The 20,533-nt window shown below is 40.7% G+C and overlaps 1 protein-coding gene across 2 annotated transcripts in view; it reads left to right on the top strand.

Moving 5' to 3' along the window:
* APLF (aprataxin and PNKP like factor) overlaps positions 1-20,533 on the top strand; it is a 314,793-nt gene that overhangs the window by 64,994 nt on the left and 229,266 nt on the right. For both annotated transcript variants that reach the window (XM_089688811.1, XM_089688261.1), the window contains exon 3: positions 6,838-6,995. In XM_089688811.1, the coding sequence (XP_089544937.1) occupies positions 6,838-6,995 (158 nt within the window). The remainder of the gene's footprint in view (positions 1-6,837; positions 6,996-20,533) is intronic.

Raw genomic sequence — 20,533 nt, 5'->3', positions numbered from 1 at the left:
AGATGACAATTACAAAAAATTACATTTTATTGTCCTTATAAAAACCTAATCCTTTTCAGCACATGGTTCATATTTTAAATTTTTTTCATGAAGAGTAATTTATCAGTTTTTGTTTCCGTGGTATGTTTAGACATACATTGTATCATGGCGTATCTATTTTATCTATATATCTATCTACTGTATCTATCTATCTACCTATCTATCCTTCCATCCATCCATCCATGACAAAAATGGAAACACTACATGATTTGCAGGTGTGAAAGTGACGACATATTTTACGTTGAAAGCAGAAGTGGTGCAATACTCTTTTGCTTCCACTTCCATTGTGGCCCGGAATAAGAAATAAACTGCTGCAAAAGTGACTGCAGAGCTTAATCTCCATCTTCACAGGACTGAGACTGAGCTCTGCAGTCACCTTTGCAGCAGTTTTTTTCTTATTCCAGGTCACAATCCTGTGCAATGTCCTTTTGTCTTGATCAGTCTGTTAACCATATTGGCCATGCATTTCTTTTCAGACGACATTTTCCCAGAAGCTGTATATGACATCATAACCTTTGATACTGTACCTCGCGACACGGCAAATAAATTGGCACCTTCAGTCACAGAGGCACCAGCTGTGCAGTGCTGTTATGTGCTATTTGTGGACTCAAAGAACAAATATCACAGGTGTTCATGCAGACTATGTGGACTGTCCCCCTACTTTTTCTAATACTATGGCTTCCTGTGATAGTCCACCTCCTCTCGTGGTCTAAAGGCTGTATATTTTCTGATTGAGGTTTTTCAGAAAATTATATTGAATTTTGGTCACTAGATGGAGCTGATGATGATGGGAAGTGATTGTATTAGAAAATATGCAAGGAACTTTTGTGCAGCCTGGACAAATGTTTGTGACATTCGTTTCATGTTTTAAATAGACCACATAATCTTTATATGGGGTTACACACAACAGCAGAATAACAATTAAAAATAATATTGTGACAAGGATTTTGTACATATTTTACCCTTCGGACAATAGCTTTGGTTAATTGGTTTGAAAAATATTGCTTTCCTTAAACTTCTAAGGATATGTGTTTTATTGTTTATATATTAATTGGAGATATCATATTGCTTTTAATATTTTACAGCCTCTAGCAAACAGTTGAAGTTATGCTTAGGTGCTGTTTTAAGTGATCTAGGGGCTGTTGGAAGACAGACAATGGCTAGTATATGGAATCATATTCAGGCTGAGCCAAATGGCCAGATCTCCCCAGCAGGTTGTGCAGCAAATTAAATCTTTATCTGTGGATATTTAAAGTGATCCTGTCACTTCTCCAAATCAAAAGAAAGAGTTCAAGTTAACACCTGCTCCTTTGCTCCTATGTGCTTCCTATTACTGGATTCCAAGCTTCACTGCTAAAACATATTTAGCATCCAACTGTTTCAGGAATGCCAGTACCTTTCTCTGCACTGTCCCCTTTCATTGAAGACATGCCTTTGATCAGAATTTGGAAAGTGACAGGGTTACTCTAAATCAATAAGCTTGTTGAGCTGCAGAAGACCTATACATTACACATCCATGAGTCCCAGACAGACACGTTTTCTTGCACAGTATATTTATTTTTCTCTCATTCATTTGCAGTATAAATATTGGAAGGTGAGAATGCAGCATTTTTCTTCATCATTCAGTTACCAAATTGAGATTTACATTTATTCTTGGCCTTGAGAGTCCAAAACTGGACTTTTGTTTTGATTTTTTTGTTGAAATATTAATGTTGTTGAGAGGTAATGTGAATGCTTAAGCTGCCCAATTGTGTGCCAAGTTATAATGTGTACTAAGCCCCTAAAATGTTCCCTAACACCTAACCATCCCCTACTTGAACGCTTGGCATCTAATCTATTTCCAAAACAAGATCCTAAGCCTGGGTTCACACTGATGGAGTATGGGACACCACAGGTGATCTGGACAGGAATCGCACCAAATTCCTGTTCAAATCACATGATTTTTTTTTACAGTGAGATTTGAGCCCATTCATTTTGTATGGCTCAAATCACACCGCACCTGTTTGAAAAAAGGTGCATGCACCTTTTTTTGCTGCACTACAATCAGGTCACTTGGGTACGTACACCCATGCGATCTGATTCAGCCATTCGCACTGCATTTTGCAAACAGTTTTTTGAGTGTAGTTAACTTAACATTGTTCACCTGAAGAAAGTGCGATTGTGATGCGGTGTGCGAATCCCGCATCGCATCAGTGTGAACTCAGGCTAATACTTAAAGCCTAACTCAAGGTTTCACATAACTTGTCCAGTTCCCATGACAAAATCGAGTCAGGCTCCGCTGTGCTCAGCCATTCACAGAAAATGTTATATTTTATGAATGAATACAAGGCTTCTTCTGGTTGAGGTGGAGAGATGGGCAAACGTTGTCATGATCTCCACCAATCAGATGAAGCCTTGTGTTCATAAAAATACAAGTCTTCCTGTGAATGGCTGAGCAGCTCTAAGCTTGACTGGGTTTTGTTTCGGGAATGGGAAGAGATGTCCCCATATCACTTCTGGAACACAGCACTATGTACTGTATGTAACTGATGCTAGTTCACTTGGACAAGCTTGACCCAACAAATTATTTAAAGTTAAAAGAAAGTTGGGAGTTAAAAAAAAAAACCAAAAAATTAAAAAACCTACATTCTCACCTAGGTGGATTCAGCATGGGTCTGATGCTGCATCTTTCCCTCTCTGGCTCTAAGATCACTTGGTTCTTTGTCTTCAGTGAGCATAGAGTGGTGACTGTTAGTCACCAGCTCTCTACTCTGTTACTCCATAGCTCACTGGAGCTCAGTACTGTGGAGGGGGCAGGAGGAGCTGGCTCAGGCTGTCGGTGACACGCTGAGAGGCTGAACTAACTGCTGGTCAGGAATCTGGGTGGATTCCAATATTAAAGTCAGGATCCTTCCAGAATCTGGATTGGCTCAGCGATACCAGCTGAGTACTGGTCACAGGAGTGCAGAACGAAGTGCACTCCTGTGACTCACAGGAGAAGTAGGGCCAAAAGAGCTTTGGCCCCTCTTTTCCTTTAAATGAAACCTGGAGTTAGGTTTTAGCCTCCTTAAAACATTAAAACCCCCAAAGTGTTTATATCTTAACCTGCCCCAAACACTTACCCCTAAAATGAGCCCTTGACTCTGAAGTGGAAAAAAATACTAAAAGGTAGGTTTTGGTATAAAAGATCTTCTATGCCTCTTCTGCCAAAAAAAAACAACAACTTTCTCTTCCCCCTTACTTAGATCCGCTTTGTACACTAGAAGCTAACCTAACCAGTACTATTTATCTCATATTCTACATACTCTATATAAAGTGGTATTAAACCCCAAACCAAAAATGTAATATATTGCAACTTACCAATCATAAGATATGGTGGCTGCTTTAGAATTATTTTTTAGGCTTTTTTTCTCTGTTTTTACCAGGTGATCTGGCCAGTAACACACGTCCTGTATTAAGTGCCTATACTCTGAATGAAGGAGCAACAGAGATACCTTTGGACAGCACCATTGCTAGTCGGGGGGAGGGTAGTGTCAGATGTACTAGAAGATTTAGATACACTAAACAAATTGAAGCCAAATTTCAGCTAACATATTTTAAGCAGTCAGGACAACAGGGTTGTTCCTTTTGAGATAAAGGTTTTACATAAATAAAAGCTGACCACCCCTATCAGTAGCAAATGGTTTGTCTCAACCCTCTAACTTGTTCTATTGAAAAACAGCAGACATACTGACTAGATCACCAGGTGAAAATAGCAGAAAGAAAAGCCTATAAATGTAATCTAATGCAGCCATCTCATCTGATAGCTGGTAAGCTGCAATATATTAAATGTTTTCTTTTGAGCTTAATATTGCTCTATACTGCTCTGGGAGATTTTCTGTGCTGGAAGCATACAGGTGCCATGCTGATAACCTGTTTCAGAAATCAATAACGAATAAAAAGGCAACATTGCTTATTATTTTCTTCATAATTCTTTTATTACCTCACCAAGCTCTACTGTCACTCTTCCTGAGAGGTGATGGGCCTCAACATTAGTTTTTTTGGGGAGGGACCTGCTATCACTGGATGTCACTTGAGGTGTAATTTAAAGGCATGAAATGCCCAGCTGAGGTCTATGAAGACAGCTAGGAGGAGCAGTAAAAACATTTTAGTTTTTACATATCTAAGCAGCTTATTTAGTTCATCAAAGTAAATCTGCCTGGAAAAGCTGAGAAATGTCCTTAAAGTGTCCAGTTGTATGTTATTAAAATGGAACTTCACCTTAAAAGGGATGTTCCACTTTTCTCCCCCTCCCCCCCATCACCTCCACTATTTTTGGACAGGTTTTTTTTGTTTTGTTTTTTTTAGCGAATGGATACCTATTTCTCTCAAGCGAGCCGAGCGTAAGTTTGCCTCTAACCCCCTGTCCGCAACCTCCTGGGACACGTCACAAGTCCCAGGAAGCTGCAATTCCATTCAGAAAGACCAGCAAGACTCGAGAATGCACAGTTGGAACCTAAAGACTGACAAAGAAATGGCCCGGATGATGGCAATGGTGGATCCCTGGACAGGTAGGTATATGTTTAATAGAAGTTTAATCTTTTTCCAAATGTGCTGAGAGGAGGAGAGAAAAGGAGGGAATTTCAGCAATCTGAAGGTGCTGTCCAATCACTGAGCAGGGGCAGAGCAGTGACCTAGCTGTGCTGTACATATAAACGTGTCAAGCTAATAAATGTACAGTACAAATAGAGAGTCACTTATACTTGTGCTTTTACCAATAATATTAAGTCAAGATGCATTAGACACCAAACAATCTTTTGATGACAAAATCCCAATTATGATGAACAGCTGTATCCCCAATAATCCTCCACGTGTGTAGTGAAATAGAGACTCGTGCCCACCACCACAAAAACACACTGCTTCTTACGGAATAATTAGACCCCAGGTTATAGGTGTTCTAACAGAGCATGTTGCTGAACACATCTTGCTTGTAACATCCTATATGGAAAACAGATGTCACAGATTTCAGTATCTCTCCTCATCTCTTCCTTCCTTATTGTGATCCACTGTGTACTCGGTCACAAAGGATAATATTCCAGATAACGTGTTAATGTACAATTGATTTATTAAAATAAATAAAAAAACACAAACTTCAAAGACTAATGTGCATGTAAGTGATCAACGCCGCTCTCAGCACAGTTACATAATTTTTACATAAATGTACAGTACAATCACTAATACATATTAGTGATGTGACACAAAATTATCAAATAAATAATAGTGTAACCATATAAACATCAAATAATTCTGAGTACATTGTGCATATTGGTGCAAAATTGGTGAAAAAGAGTGCATAAGTCCAAATCCCTTGTGAAAATAATGTAATGAGATTTGCTTTCCACGTAGCAGTCCACCTCCCCTTTTGAGTGTTCTCTCACCTTTATTAATTGACAGCCACTAGAAAGGTCAAGAAAATGCATACCTCTTTAAGTCGTTGGTCAAAGTAAAGCCAGGTAAAAGGAACCCATAGCAAGCATCTCTTTCAGGGATACGTTCCTTTCCAGGATATGCTAACTGAATAGCAGGCGGAATTGCCAAACTTGGGCATTTCCATAAACATCAAGCTCAAGGAAAACAAAGGAAGAATATAGTGCTCACTGCTATATTTATGACATAACAATAAACCGCAAATGATTTGCCCAATTCTAGGGCCATCACTCACAATTAACTCTACACTGATGACCTGTAAAGACTTATAAAGTGTTGCCAATAAAAAAGTTTAGGTACTGTTTGTTGCCATTTCTTGGATGCACACAATTTTGAGTCTTAACATGTTTGGTATCTATTTACTCAATGCAACATCATCTTTTATATTTTATCAGCACATTGAGTATTCTTCATTTTACTATATTTTTTTCCTTAAAATGTGCATTTGACAAACGGCTGCATAAATATTGTGTGACATAAAAAATTGCAACTACCACTATTATCTAGGTCAGGGGTGTCAAACTGGCAGTCGTCTGCCTTTCAGAACCATGCTTGTAACTCTCAATCTTGCAATGCCTCAGGGGACTTGTAGTTTGGCAACAGCTGGAGGGCTGCCAGTTTGACACCTGAGCTCTAGGTCCTCTGCTTTCAGAAAATATTTATTTATTACAGGTACTTATAACGTGCTGTAAATTTTCACAGCACTTTACACACATATTGTACATTCATATCAGTCCCTGTCCTTGAAAAACTTACAAACTAAGGTCCCTAACACACATTCATACATACACATACTAGGGCTAGTTTAGACAGGTTCCCGTTAACCTACCAGCATGTCTTTGGAGTGTGGGAGGAAAGTGTAGTACCTGGAGAAAACCACAAAGGCATAGGGAGAACATGCTAATTCCAGGCAGGTAGTGCCGTGGTTGGGATTCGAACCAACAAACCTAGTGCTGCTAGGCGAAAATGCTAACCACTTCATATTTGGGGTTCTAAATATTTTTCTAGCAAAAAATGCTGATTTTTAACGTGCGTGAAAAATGAAAAACAAATGCCCCAGACAGAAAGTGATTAAGCAAGAAAAAGACACTAAAGCTCAAGTAATTAAAGCCTAGTACTGTTTTGATTCGCAACACATAATGGGATTTTAAGTTTCATAACAGATGGAAAGCCTCAGGTCCACTTCCTCCATTTTCATGTTCTGTCCTCACGCTGTTTGGATATTTTCAGCCAGTGGAGTATAAAGGATGACATTTGTGCCCTGTAATTGCTTCATTTTCCTAGAACTGGAGAAACACACGATTGCGTTTTTAGTGTATAATGGGTGTTTTATCTTGCTGCATTTTCTTCCAGATACACGTGAATCCTTGTTTTTATCAAGACTCTCACAAGGGCACCTTTGTACCGCTGAAAAGAGATGAATGGTGTTGGCTGCACTCTGGTGACTGCATCTCCCTCTTGCCTGACAAATACTCTTTCCGGGTCATTGCACAAAATGAGGCAACACTGAGGTAAAGAAATTGCTCTAAGTAATATTAATACTGACATTTATTTAGAGGGTTAGCCCATCTTTACCAAAATACTGCCTATGCAGATAAGGGATGTCGCAGATTAAAACAAACAGGGCAGCTTTTACAAAAGTTAAAGCAGAATGCCATGAAAAAAATGTGTTCTCCCATGCAGTGGGGCTGTGCTTGCACTGCATGAGTTAACTGCTTTTATCTAGGGTCACACGAAAGACTCTACTAACCCCATCCTTAGCTGTGAGCTGCTCCTGCCGTCCTCACATCCAGAGCCAGTCTAAGGGTACGATGACGTCAGGAACAGTCAGTTCACAAGACCGATAGCTTTGAGGGGGGGCAGGGGCGGCAAGTACAAGTCTTGTGCTCAAGGGATTGGCAGATTAGGTAAGTATCGCCGCTTGCTTCACCCCTAGACAAAAACGAGCAGTTAATTGATGCAGTGCGTGCACAGCCCCACTTCATGAGAAAAAAACTCCTGGAATTCTTTAAATAATGCCCTTGGCCACAGGTGTAGGCCATTTACATATCTCCTAAAGTCTGACTGTAAACCTCCCAGAGATGACATTTCCATGTTTTCTTTGTTGCTAGGACATTGCCTAGGGTCATTCCCAATTGTTACTGTATCGCCCCCCAAAGTTCTCTTCTGTGATGGTGAAGGTGAACAGTAACGGCTGGGAGCGACCCTTAGCAATGTCCAAGCAACAAGGCAGGATGGAATGATGCCACCTCTGGGAGTTTTTCAGTTAGGCTTCAGGAGGTATGTAAATGGCCTACACCTATAGCAAGGGCATTATTCAACTTTGGTCAAAGTTGCACAGCTTGTTTTCATCTACCAGTGTCCCTTGACTGGCTAGGCAGTTTTTTTTTGGTAAAGTTGAACTATGCCTTTAATCATATTGAGTGCAAGGGGGTGGCTTCCATATTGGTGTATCACATTGAGTGTCTATATTTCTGCAGCTCAACTGAAACCAGCAAGTTAATGACAGGATGCAGGTTTAAGGCATTCAATGCTGTAGAGGCACAATTGAATATACATCTTTTTACATTATAATGGTTCTGTAATTTCTCACTGTATAACCAGCTACGTAGACCAGACTTTCTCAACCTGTTCAGCATGGAGAAACCCTTGAAATAACTTTCTGGTCTCAGGGAACCTCTGCTAAAAATGACCATATCTACAACTCCTAACACATTAGTGTGATGGTCAGTGGGAAGAATGCTTCTCACATTTGTGGTCATTGGGAAGAATGACCCCCTTACAGATAGCTAAAAAGATCATTGGTGTCAGTTGGAAGACCTTAAATTGGAATGATTGAAACGTGTTGCGGCTTTCGGGAAATGTTGTGTTGCTTTAACCCTTTAAGGCATTATATCATTAGAACAGTATATCAGAGTTATCAATATGATTTTAGTATGTAATTTTTTTTCAGTATTTTTGTACAATAAAGCCTATATTCATTTTTATATTAATATTCATGTTTTGTCATCTGCAGTAAAGTCCCAAGGGGGTATCTTTCTCTTGAATTTAACATTGGGGACAAGGAGCTAGATATGCCACTCTCTTTTACTGAGCTTCAAAGATGGTAAATTATTGGTGACCACTTAGCTGGTGCCTTTGTGACTGAAGTTTCCATATTGTTTGCTGTGTTGGGAGGTACGTTATCAAAGGTTATGACCGCATATACAGTTTCTGGGAAAACGTTGTCTGATAAGCATAAACGCGGTCAACATGGTCAACTGACCGAAAGAGACAAAAGGACATTGTGCAGGATTGGGACCTGGAATAAGAAAACAATTGCTGCAAATGTGACTGCAGAGCTCAATCTCAGTCTGCATAGGACTGAGACAGTATTCTTATCCTGGGTCACAATCCTAGACAGTGCTTATCTGTCTCTTGCTCGGTCATTGATCCAGAACCAACTCAACAAAAGTTGAGTCAGAAACTAAATAGAAATAGGGCCAAAGCTATTTTGGCCCTACTACTATGGATCGCAGGAAGTGCAGTTCATTCTGTACTACTTTGACCCATTTTGAGCTGACAGTGGGCTAAAGCCCACTAAATGTTTCTTAATTTTGGCTTTTCAAATAAAAAAATAGAATAATTTAAAGGTTATACAAAAAGTTTAGTGTAGTAAAATACTTGATAAGAATACATTTTTTATAGAGAGCCTAACATCAGGCCAAAAAAAAGGAACGCTGAGGAAGAACGAGGGATAGAGGGCTGTGGTTCCAAACACCAGTTGGCTGGTATGGACGTGTATCTATATGGATACAGAGCAGGAGTGCCTAGACATGTTGGGAAGTGCAATGCTATTTTTCAGCCGAAGACAGACCTATCAGCATCCTACTTAGGCACAATTACCCTTTGTAGATGTTCCTTAATCCTTAGACTTCTCTTTTTTTGATAAGAGGTTTGCTTTATTCAAAATTACAGAAAGACATCCTATGTACTCCAGTTAACTGAAGCAAATTTGCATTGCAATCAACTTTTGTGTGTTAGTGAAGAGTTAGCCTGCCTGTGGATAGTGCCAAGGTAGCAGGTGACCATACTTTCCAGACACACTGGGTCTAAGGAGGTATGTCAATATATAAAGCGTATATGAAACAGGACAGAAGCAGTTGTATGATACCAGTTTCCCACCCTGCTTAAGCCGATCTCTTATGTTTTAATAAAAGCAGACTTGTTGATTATTAAGTTAACCCCTTTACTTCTTGTAACATATCGCTATGTCACAGTGGTTATACTGGGATGATGATCTGCAGCTGCAGGCATATCATCCCAGTATTGCTTTTTTTCAGCTCTGTTTTGTAAAAGCAATCCTAGAGCTAAGTAGCTGCTGGATTGCTTTTACATGCAGAAAGAGGGGGTCCCTCCTAATTGACCCCAGATCTCTAAGTAAAAGTACCTTTCTCTACCTATGCTATCACAAGGGATGTTGCTTATCCCTTATGATATCAATAAAGTTGATCAACAAAAATGTAAAGCTACAGCGTAAAGCTTCCTTATCTTGCACATTAACCTTCTCTTATCCCTCCACCCTTTATGTGACATGTACATTAAATTGTTACTAAACCCACAACAGAAAAATTATATGCAGTAAAGCATGCTTGTTATACTCACTGTGGAACCTAAGGGGTTAGACATTGTGTAAAAAGGCTGTTTGATCCTGTCTTTTCTGATCCTCCACCTTCTTCTGCAGTCCCAATCTATCTGCTGATAGTACAGAGTTTTAGGAGTCACTCTGCACTTGCTCAGTTTAGTGTGTATGGCTAGAGAGGTTTTTTTTTGTGTGTGGGGGGGGGGGTGCATGTGATCAGCACAGGGCAAATCAGTGCTGTCCAGACAGAGGGTCAGGGGTTATGCAGCCTCACAGGGCACTCAGAGAAAATGAAAATCCCCCATACAAGATTTACCAGTGCTCAGTTGGACACTGATAGAAGTCACAAAACTGCTATATACAGCTGAGAAAAGGTATTTTGTAGATTATATTTACTAAAATAATTGCATTTCCATGTACTATGGGAGACCAGATATAGTGATTGCAGAGTCATGGGTTTAGTAATACTTTAATGATGTGTTTAGTGTACCATTACCAAACTCCAGGTTTAAACCACCCCAGTCCCTGCATGTTACTTCATTTAACAAAATTGGGGGTCATTTTGGGGTTGGGGATGTATTGACCCAGCATTTTTCCTTCACATGTTTCATAAAGTTTTTTTCTCTGCCAAATGTTGGGCTCTTTTTCATTTTATATAGCAAAAATAAAAAAGTGGGTATTAAATATCATCAAATGAAAGAGCAATCTGTCTTGCAATAAATAAATAAAATTAATTTGCATAACTGAGTAATTGGCAGTCTAGCACTGAAAAATATGGCCTGGTAATGACGAGGTATATACAGGATAGTACTCCGGTAATTAAATAAAACCATAGTCCTTAACCACTTGCCTACCAGGCACTTATACCCCCTTATTTACCAGGCCAATTTTCAGCTTTCAGTGCTGCCGCTCTTTGATTGACAATTGCGCGGTCATGCAACATTGTACCCAAATGAAATTTTGATAATTTTTTTCTCACAAATAGAGCTTTCTTTTGGTGGTATTTAATCGCCACTGGGCGCTTTACTTTTTGCGCTATAAAGAAAAAAAGTGCAAAAATTTGAAAAAAAAAGTTTCTTTGTTTCTATTATAAAATTTTTCAAACAGGTAATTTTTCTCCTTGAGTGAGGCAGCACTGATGGGCACTGATAGGCGGCACTGATGGGCACTGATAGGCAGCACTAAAGGGCACTGATAGGCAGTACTAATGAGGTGGCACAGATAGGCGGCACTGATAGACAGCACTAATGAGGTGTCACGGATAGGCGGCACTAATATGCAGCACTGATAGGCGGCACTGATAGGTGACACTGATGATGGGTACTGATAGACGGCACTGACTGGCATCACTGCTGGGCACTGACTGGCGGCACTGACTGGCACAACCGCTGGGGACTGACTGGTGGCACTGACTGGCAGCACTGCTGGGCTGCTCTGGTGGGTGGCACTGGTGGGCAGCACTGGTGGGCACAGGTGGGTGGCACTTCTGGGCACAGGTAGGTGGCACTTCTGGGCACAGGTGTGTGACACTGCAGAGTGGCACAGGTGGGTGCACTGCTGGGCACAGGTGGGTGCACTGCTGGGCACAGGTGGGTGATCTGCTGGGCACAGGTGGGCGGAGCTAGTGGGCGCACTGCTGGGCACAGGTGGGCGGAACTTGTGGGTGGCACTGCTGGGCACCGATCATCAGGGCACTGATCATCAGTGCCCTGATGATCGGTGCCAATCCCCGCTCTGACAACTGCCGGTTCTCGGCAGTACTTTCCTCACGATCTGACAGCGTGAGGAAAGTGCAGCCGAGAACCGGCACTTGCATTTCCCTCTGATCAGCGTGTCATTGGACACCGCTGATCACGTGGTAAAAGGCCGCTGTGATTGGCCTTTTACCACATCACGTGATCAGCTGTGTCCGTAGGACACAGCGATCATGGAGATCGCCGGGTGCGCGCCCCCTGGGGCGCGCAGGAGAGTGCGTTCTGGGAGGACGTCATATGACGTCCACGCAGAACTGGCCGGCCGCAGTGCAGCCGTCATTCGGCTATCTGCGGTCGGCAACTAGTTAATGTAGAATTCCTGTGGTCAGGTCACATTATCTGGGATCCCTTGTGGTAGCCAGTGGCTATTGCAGGGGACAAGAGGGAGCATGGACAGGGGATGGGCCATTAGGAGTTTATGGAAGATGTTTATGCTGCAGGCTTGACCAGACCAGAGCAGTCTGAAAATAGATAAGTATACAGATCTTTCTTACACACTTTAGTCAGAATACATTTGTGCTCAAAAGTTTGCATACCCTAGCAGAAATTGTGAAATTTTGGCATTGATATTGAAAATATGACAGATCGTGCCAAAACAGTCTTTTATTTAAGGATAGTGATCATAAGAAGCCATTTATTATCAAATAGTTGTTTGGCTCCTTTTTAAATCATAATGATAACCGTAATCACCCAAGTGGCCGTGATCAAAAGTTTGCATACCCTGGAATGTTTGGCCTAGTTTCCCACATCTTTGGCTTTTTAAATTGCAGTTAGTGTCTGTGTATAAATAGCCAATGAGTTTGTTAGCTCTCACGTGGATGCGCTGCGCAGGCTAGATACTGAGCCATGGGGAACAGAAAAGAACTGTCAAAAGATGTGCATAACAAAGTAATGAAATGTTATAAAAATGGAAAAGGATATAAAAAGATATGCAAAGCCTTGAATATGCCAGTCAGTACTGTTCAATCTGTACTGACTGTGGAAAATTTGGGAATCTCTTATGAGCACAAATGTAAGTGGAGAAGAGGGAAGGGGACATTTTTATAATGGTTAGATTTTGCATGGAATTCTAACATGTTGACATTTATGTGATGAGCGGCTACAAAGTAGATTATTTTGCCAAAATTAATTTTAAAATTTTCAACAAAGGGTATTTTGAAATAGTAAACACAGTACACCTTTTTATAGTTCTTTTTGCTTATCGATACACACTTTGAATACATATTTTCACCTCAATGTAACATCTCTATGCTTAGAGGCATGGTGATCATCACATTATCTATAAATTAAATTTCTTTTGCTTTCACTCTTCATAGCTTACAGAGATACAATTGTGGCCCCATGTGAGACCAGCTATAGATCTGAACTGAACTTCTCATTCTCTTGATCTGTTTTCTTTCACCCAAAGCACTGCCACTTTTTTCCTTTCCACATTAAGGTTTAAAGTAGAACTACAGTGCCTTGAAAAAGAATTCATACCCCTTGAAAGTTTTTACATTTTGTCATGTTACAACTGTTAAATATCTTGACACTTATGTTATTTAAGTGTCCTACTTAGACATTTAAAGTGTTCTAGTGCCAGGCTGATTTAAAACCGTGTGACTTTTATTTAATTCACACTTGGCAACAACATAAAATGAATACAAAAGATACAATAAATTACAGATCAATTGTTACGTGATCACATAATTCCATTCTTTTAAAACAGGTTCAACCTTCAACACAAGGACAATGATCACATCAATGCATAAACATAATCAACAATAATTGAGAATATACCATCACACACTATTCCTAACTAATTCATTAACTAACTATATGAAATAACTATCTAACTATATTATGGACTAGAAATGACTTTCTTTAGAAAAGGCATATTACGTAGCTCTTTCTTAGCTTCTTACTGCATTCCAAGAGATATATATTAAAATGAGAACTCTATGACCTACTGACCTCTTAGCCATGAAAAACCATGGTACACTCCAACACCTGTTTTCAAAGCCATTCACACTCATGGTTAATTTTCAACTTTGCTAATACTGAGTTTCTAAGTGACTTTGGGGAGTCAGAAATATAAAGAATACAGACGTCTGTTATACGCTAAATGAATTATATTCTACAACAACCAAAAACTTAAATGTATTTTACTGGAATTTTGAAAAACATTTATCGTTTTCCTTCCACTTCACAATTATGTGCCACTTTGTGTTGGTCTATCACATAAAATCCCAATAAAATACATTTACATTTTTGGTTACAACATAACAAAATGTAAAAAATGTCAAGGGGTATGAATACTTTTTTAAGGCCCTGTATAGGCAACATTTTTTTTTTCCTTTTGGATAGATCAAGGGAGGGTTATAACCCTTGTCAGATTTTTTTTTTTAACCATCTGTGTCCCAACGGGGAGATTTCCTTTCACTTCCTGTTCCATAGCCAAACAGAAAGTGAGAGGAAATTCCGGCAAATTAAAGAAATCCCTTGGGGCCCCATAGATCATCAGAATTTGTGTCTCAATTTCAAGTTTTTCCCTCTATTACTTTTCTGGGGACAACCCAAAATTTGGAATTTTCTTTCACTTTCACTGTCAATGATAATGGTAAACAGATCAAATAAAGGGGTTAATCTCTCTAATGGGGACACAGCAATAAAACTTGGCAGGTGTTCTAATCTCTCTCTGCTCTATCCAAAACAAAAAAAAGCTTTTCCTTTAGGTATACTTTAAATGTATTTATGTACAACTGGATGTTGCAAGAATATTTTACTAGACTTTTGGGTTGTGAAAGAAAGAGTTGATTGAACGTTTCCTTGTTTCTATTCTCTCTCACTTCCTGTCTTTTGGTATATGCAAGCCTTCTCTTGGCAGGGTTTTGATACATGCAGGCAGTCTCTGTCAGTTTCTTGCAGCATGAGAACAGTCAGGGCAGGCATGGATGACCTTATTTCCCATTAGAGGGAATTGAAATTAAGGCTAGGTTCATGCTTATGCTGTGGTTAAAAAGAAGTCCCTGACCCTTTCCAAAAAACACTCAAAACACACAGATCTGAAAAAGAGCCATAGGAAAACATATTAAATGGGCTGTAGTGTGTTTCTACAAACTGAGCAACACACTGAAAACCGCATAAGCGTGAATCTAGTCTAAGTTCCCGGTCACACTGGATGTGAATTGGCATGCAATTTGCATGCCATGCCACTTTTAAATAGCATGCCAAGGCGCCCCCTATTGTCTGCAGTTAGAGCGGTCATATCATTGCGGTTCTGACTTGGTTGGAGCCGCACCGATTTCTAAAGCAGTACATGCACTACTTTTGGTGCGATTTGCATAGACATCTATGTCAGATGTCTTGCAAATCGCACCTGAAATCGGCATGTCATCTGACTTTGAAATTGTGCGACTTCACTGTAAGTCGCACGATTTCAGATTCGTGTTTGATGTGACCGGGGTGTAAGGCCTGGTTCACACATAAATGCACGTTAAAATGATATTAAAGCTAAAAACATTTTTTTTTACCTTAATGCATTGCTTGCATTAAGGTGAAAAACATTTTATATTTGTATGTGCTCTCCCTTCCCTGTGTGAAGGAGAAGAAAGGGGAGAAGAGATCCAGTGCTGTGCACGGCTTCATCTCTTCTCCCCTCTCTTACTCTTCACACAGCACTCAAGCAGCAGCAGGAACCATTGGCTTCTGTGCTGTAAGTCAAATGCAGTGAGGAGGAAGTGGGGGGACAGGGCTAAGCCCCGCTGCGTGATCCTATGGCGCACAGCTCCATAGACACACAGCTCGGGAGCGAGCAGACACCTTGTGCTTCCATAGCAAACGGCAAAAGAGGAGGAGCCAAGATTGTCGGCAGGGGTCTGAGAAGAGGAGGATTGGGGCCACTTTATGCAATAACACTGGGCAGAGCAGGTGAGAATAACGTTTGTTATTTTAATAGAAAACAAAAACAAATTAGCCTTTAGTAACACTTTAACGCTAGGCTCGTGTATTCATTTCAATGGCCAGAATAAATTATTATTATGGCCCTCAAAATGAATTAACACCAAAGTTCTTGATGTGCCTAAATGCGCCTAATTACTTTTCACGCGTTTTATAAGCATCAAGCATTTTTTTGGCCAAAACACTGCTGTCAGAAAGAAAGGCATCTAGGACTGACGGACAAATGTCCAGTGTGCATGAGACCGTAAAAATAACCTATACTCTTTCAAGCAATTGCAGTTCAATGGCATTGGTCTGCCTCATACTGCTGACAAGTTCAATAGCATGGGGTCTTCCATCTCACACTGCTACCTAGGGATCCCCCCAGCATGTATCATCCTAGAGAGGAGGGCCCAGGTGGGAAGGGGATGAGGAATATGTTACATTAAAAACAAGTCAATGACAAGGGGGAAAACAACTTAGACGTTTAGTCAACTTTGGCCAGTGTAGAATGTAATGGTAGACCTATTGGACCTATATGTTTTTAAGCCTGCACATAAAAAAAACAAAAAAAAACCCACCAACAAAGTAGATTGGAATCTTTGCATTTATGCCTTGAAAGGTATTGTATAGGAAAACTCCATGCAGGAATACTTTTAGTTGTACAGTACTTTGACTCAACAATGAGGGAAAGGGGTGCAAATAGCCTTAGCACGAAACATGTCAGAAAGCTGCCCTCAGTGACCTTTCTACCACGTGGACTTCATTTTTGGCCATTAGGCCACTTGTACCTTAGCATGTGAGTTTTATTCTTGTCATTACTTTGCACCTAATAAAACAGTGTTGCACTAAGATACCCTTTGTGCTTGGGCTCATTTCCTTTGAGCCTGTCCTTTCTAAGGGAACCATCGGACGCATTTCAAGGTGCAGTCTCCCTCTGGTGGTTTTTTGAGCATACTACACATTTTTGGATACCTGGTTTAAGAAAGTTTGATGACATCCTGGTTGCTGGCTCCCTCTGGTGGTCTTCGATCAGAATTCGGTCATTCAGAAGCCTGGCTGACATGCTGTGATTCCTGTCGCTGCTCGTCAGAAAACCTGGGTCCAGATGTCCATATCCAGATGATTTCATCACTCATATGCGCTTAATATAGCGCTATCTGGTTAGTGCAACCCACTCTCACACTTACCACCAGTGTCACGATTACTGTCTTTAGTCAGATATAGACTGTCACCCTTTATAACCAACTCATCTATGAAGCATTGAATTAATGAACTATTCTAATTCATAGTGATCATATATATTTTGTATTGCATTTTCTCATTTATTTATGTTTAACATTATCATCTGAGCGCTGCATGGTATTTTACATATATAGTCTTTAGGCCATGAAACTGATCTAACCAAGCTCTGTGTGCTGTGTGATTTTACAATTCAACATAGTGTTCTCTATGGTGGTCCATTGAATTGTAAAGTCACAAATCTCATGCTTGTGGGGAAATCATACAACTTTCCTTTTTGTGTAACAATTCTCACATTTAACAGACAATATGTCCCATTTGTCGCATATCAATTCAGACCCGCTTGTATAAAGGTAAATGGCAGTCTCAGCCTGGACTCCTGCCAGGCCACTACCCCTCCCGCCACCCTCCGTTGCCTCTCCAGGCACTCCCATGCGATCAGGAAGGCCAGCACTGAAGCTGATGGTTGCTTCGGTTTTTGGAAACTAGATCATCTCTGGTGACCACTATGGTATTGGGAACCAGAATTGGACTGTGTTTTGCCACTTCTGGTTCCGGTCTTTTGTTTACAAGCCATTACTAGCTTGTACAAGTATCAGATCAGACCCATCTTGGTCTGATCTGCTGCCGTTAAGGGCAGAGGAGACATCTGGGGTCTGATAAACCCCAGGTGTCTCAGTAAAGAGGATCTGTCTATTACCTTGTAACATAAAAAATTGCAACAATCACTATTTTATTCTCTAGGGTGTCTGCTTAAAAAGCTTATATAATATTTTAGTGTTCTAAGTAATTTTTTTAGCAAAAAGCAATGATTTTTACATGTAGGAGGGAAGTGTCAGAAAAGGCTTGGGAAGCAGGTGGTTAAATTGCGAACTGTTTTTTCTTTGATTATCACACTATTTTCTTCAATTTTCAGTTAAAATACAGAAGAAACTTGTGTTCTGAAATTAATTTCCCCTGACACAAGGAACACCAGTCAATGAAACCTCTGAATGGACTTCAGAATTAGTTGCGCCGTCCATATAGATACATGCTCATTCTCAGCTCACTGCTCTTATGAAAAGAGACATAAAACTTAATAACTTCCATCAGACTGATTGATGAGTAGGGCTACTCATAGATATAGAGGGCAGGAGTGATGTGAGTGCCCCAGGGCAGCCAATCTTTTGAGTGCCTGAACCCATGAACCTGCAGGGTTGGCTGTGCTGACCTTGCAAGTTTGTGTGAATGGAGAGGGGTGGGGGAATTGATTGGTGGTGCTGGCATACATTGCTGGAGCCATGTAGGTCAGGCTGAAATAGTAGGTGTTGTTGCCCGATTGGTGGAACATCTTAACAGGCCTCAGCCAAGAGCTTTCGAGAAGACATGCAGATATGAGGTTATCAGTTCAGCTTAAAATACTTGTCCCCAAGCCTGGGTTCACACCAGATCTGACTTTGAACTCATGCGACTTTACTTGAAGTCACACTTTTTCAAAGTCGCATGTCTGTGCAACTTCAGGTGCGACGTGGAGGACATCTGTGCAACTTCATGCACAGATGTCTATGCAAGTTGCGCCTAAAATCGCAAAAAGTAGTGCAGGAACTACTGCCGTCGGAGTTGCACTGATATGAATGGTTCCATTGCGGACACTAGGGTGCGACTTGTCATGCGATTTGAAACTGTCATGTTGGTCTTGTGACTTTAGTGCTCTTGGAGCCAGTGCCCAGAAATGTGTAGATTCTCACTTTTTTGAACTACCTACTTTTTTGGGTCACCGCAAACACAGCTAATCAACTAGTATTACCAAAAGAAGGTCAACACTGACCAACACCGTAGAACTCTCGTGACGTGTTTCCTTCTCTGTTTTATTTTAGGATGCAAGCAGGAGGTTGGTGTTGTAAACGAAAATCTATTTTCTGTATAAAATGTTTAAAACATAACTCCGGGCAAGATGGGTTAACTGCTAGTTTTGTCCAAGGGCCCAAGGAAAAGTCATACTTACCCAATCTTCAGACCTCTAGAAAACAGTGCTCCCACACATCCAGCAGTGGACTGTTCCTGCTGTCCTCGTGTCCAGAGCCAGTCTATAAGTGTGATAGCACCAGGTAAAGTCCGTTCACAAGACAGCTAGCATGCAGGGGGCAGGAGCGGCGGGGACCAGTCTTGCGCTGAGGATCAGCGGATTAGGTAAGTATGTCTCCACTCTCCTCACCCCTAGAAAAAAAGAGTGGTTAACCTATGCAGTGAGGGCACAGCCCCTCTGCATGGGAAAATAAAAATTGTTCCTGGAGTTCTTTTAAGTTTAAAGTACGAAATAGTTGAAACAACTGACAAATATTTTTTGTTGCTGTTTGTCCAATTGAAGACATTTTCCTTCAATTTCAGCAAGTGAGAGGAAATCTCTACAAAATAAGAGAAATCCTAAGTAAGAGAAATCCTCTTTTAATCTTTTTGTCATCAGAACAAGTTTAAGCACTGAAAGATTTCACCTCTATTCTATCTAAGGCAGTGACAACTTTTAGCTTTTCATTTGCTTTTAGTCCCTGTGACAATGGCCACTAGGACAAATAAAGAGAGTGAATCTCCCCACCAGTGACACAGATAACAGTAACAGATGTTGTTATATTCAAAACAAATAAAATACTTTGGTTTTAGATACAGTTGAAGCTTGCACTTCAGACATAAAGGTGACGCTAAATAATATCCGTATTTTACAAAAATAATAATCTATACACATCCACTACTTATTGGCCCTGCAAACTATTTTTCATGAAATTTTCTTTTACAGTGTTTTCCACCTCCTTGTAATGACCTCTGTGAACTCCCAGACATCTCCTTTTCCTGCTCACTTCCGTTTGGAACAAGCAGTTAGTTGCGGTCATGTGCTCAGCTCTATGCACACTGCAAATCCCATAGTCCATAATCCATCTGGCTATGTTTGTATATACAGTGGGAACATGAAGAGCGAACATAGCCACCATCCAACTGGAAATCACATCTCAGCAGCAAAAAAAAAAAAAAGGAAAGTTGGAGCAGTCTGAGAGTAAAAGAAGGCACCTTTCTAATTAAGGCTCCTTTCACACGGGCAGACTGAATGTCTGCCCGTGTGCACTGTCCCTTTTTCAGGCGTACCTGATCGGACCATCCATTGTTCTCTATGGAGAGGCGAATGTAAACTGACGTGTCTGTTTACACCTGCCTGCATCCGATCCGCTAAAAACAGAAAGATGGGAGATCCATTTCTCCATCCTAGCGGATCAGATGACAGTCGGATCTCTTTGTCTCTCAAGCTCTTTGTCTCTCTCTCTTCATGCTTTTGTATGCATGCCTGACAATGTCGGGGCATGCTCCTAATGAAACGGATGGTGTCCTGGGGTATTTCTTCCCAGATCTAGACCAGGCCATCACTGAGCTCCTGGACAGTCTTAGGTGCAACCTGGTGTCGTCAGTTGGATCAAAACATGATATCCCAGAGGTGTTCTATTGTATTTAGGTCAGGGGAGCATGGGGGCCATTCATTGGTATCAATTAC

This window comes from Staurois parvus, unplaced genomic scaffold (genome assembly GCF_062004578.1).
Source record: "Staurois parvus isolate SC_StPar_1 unplaced genomic scaffold, SC_StPar_1.0 ptg000001l, whole genome shotgun sequence".
Taxonomy (NCBI): Eukaryota; Metazoa; Chordata; class Amphibia; order Anura; family Ranidae; genus Staurois; species Staurois parvus.
This window is presented reverse-complemented; position numbering and strand designations above follow the sequence as displayed.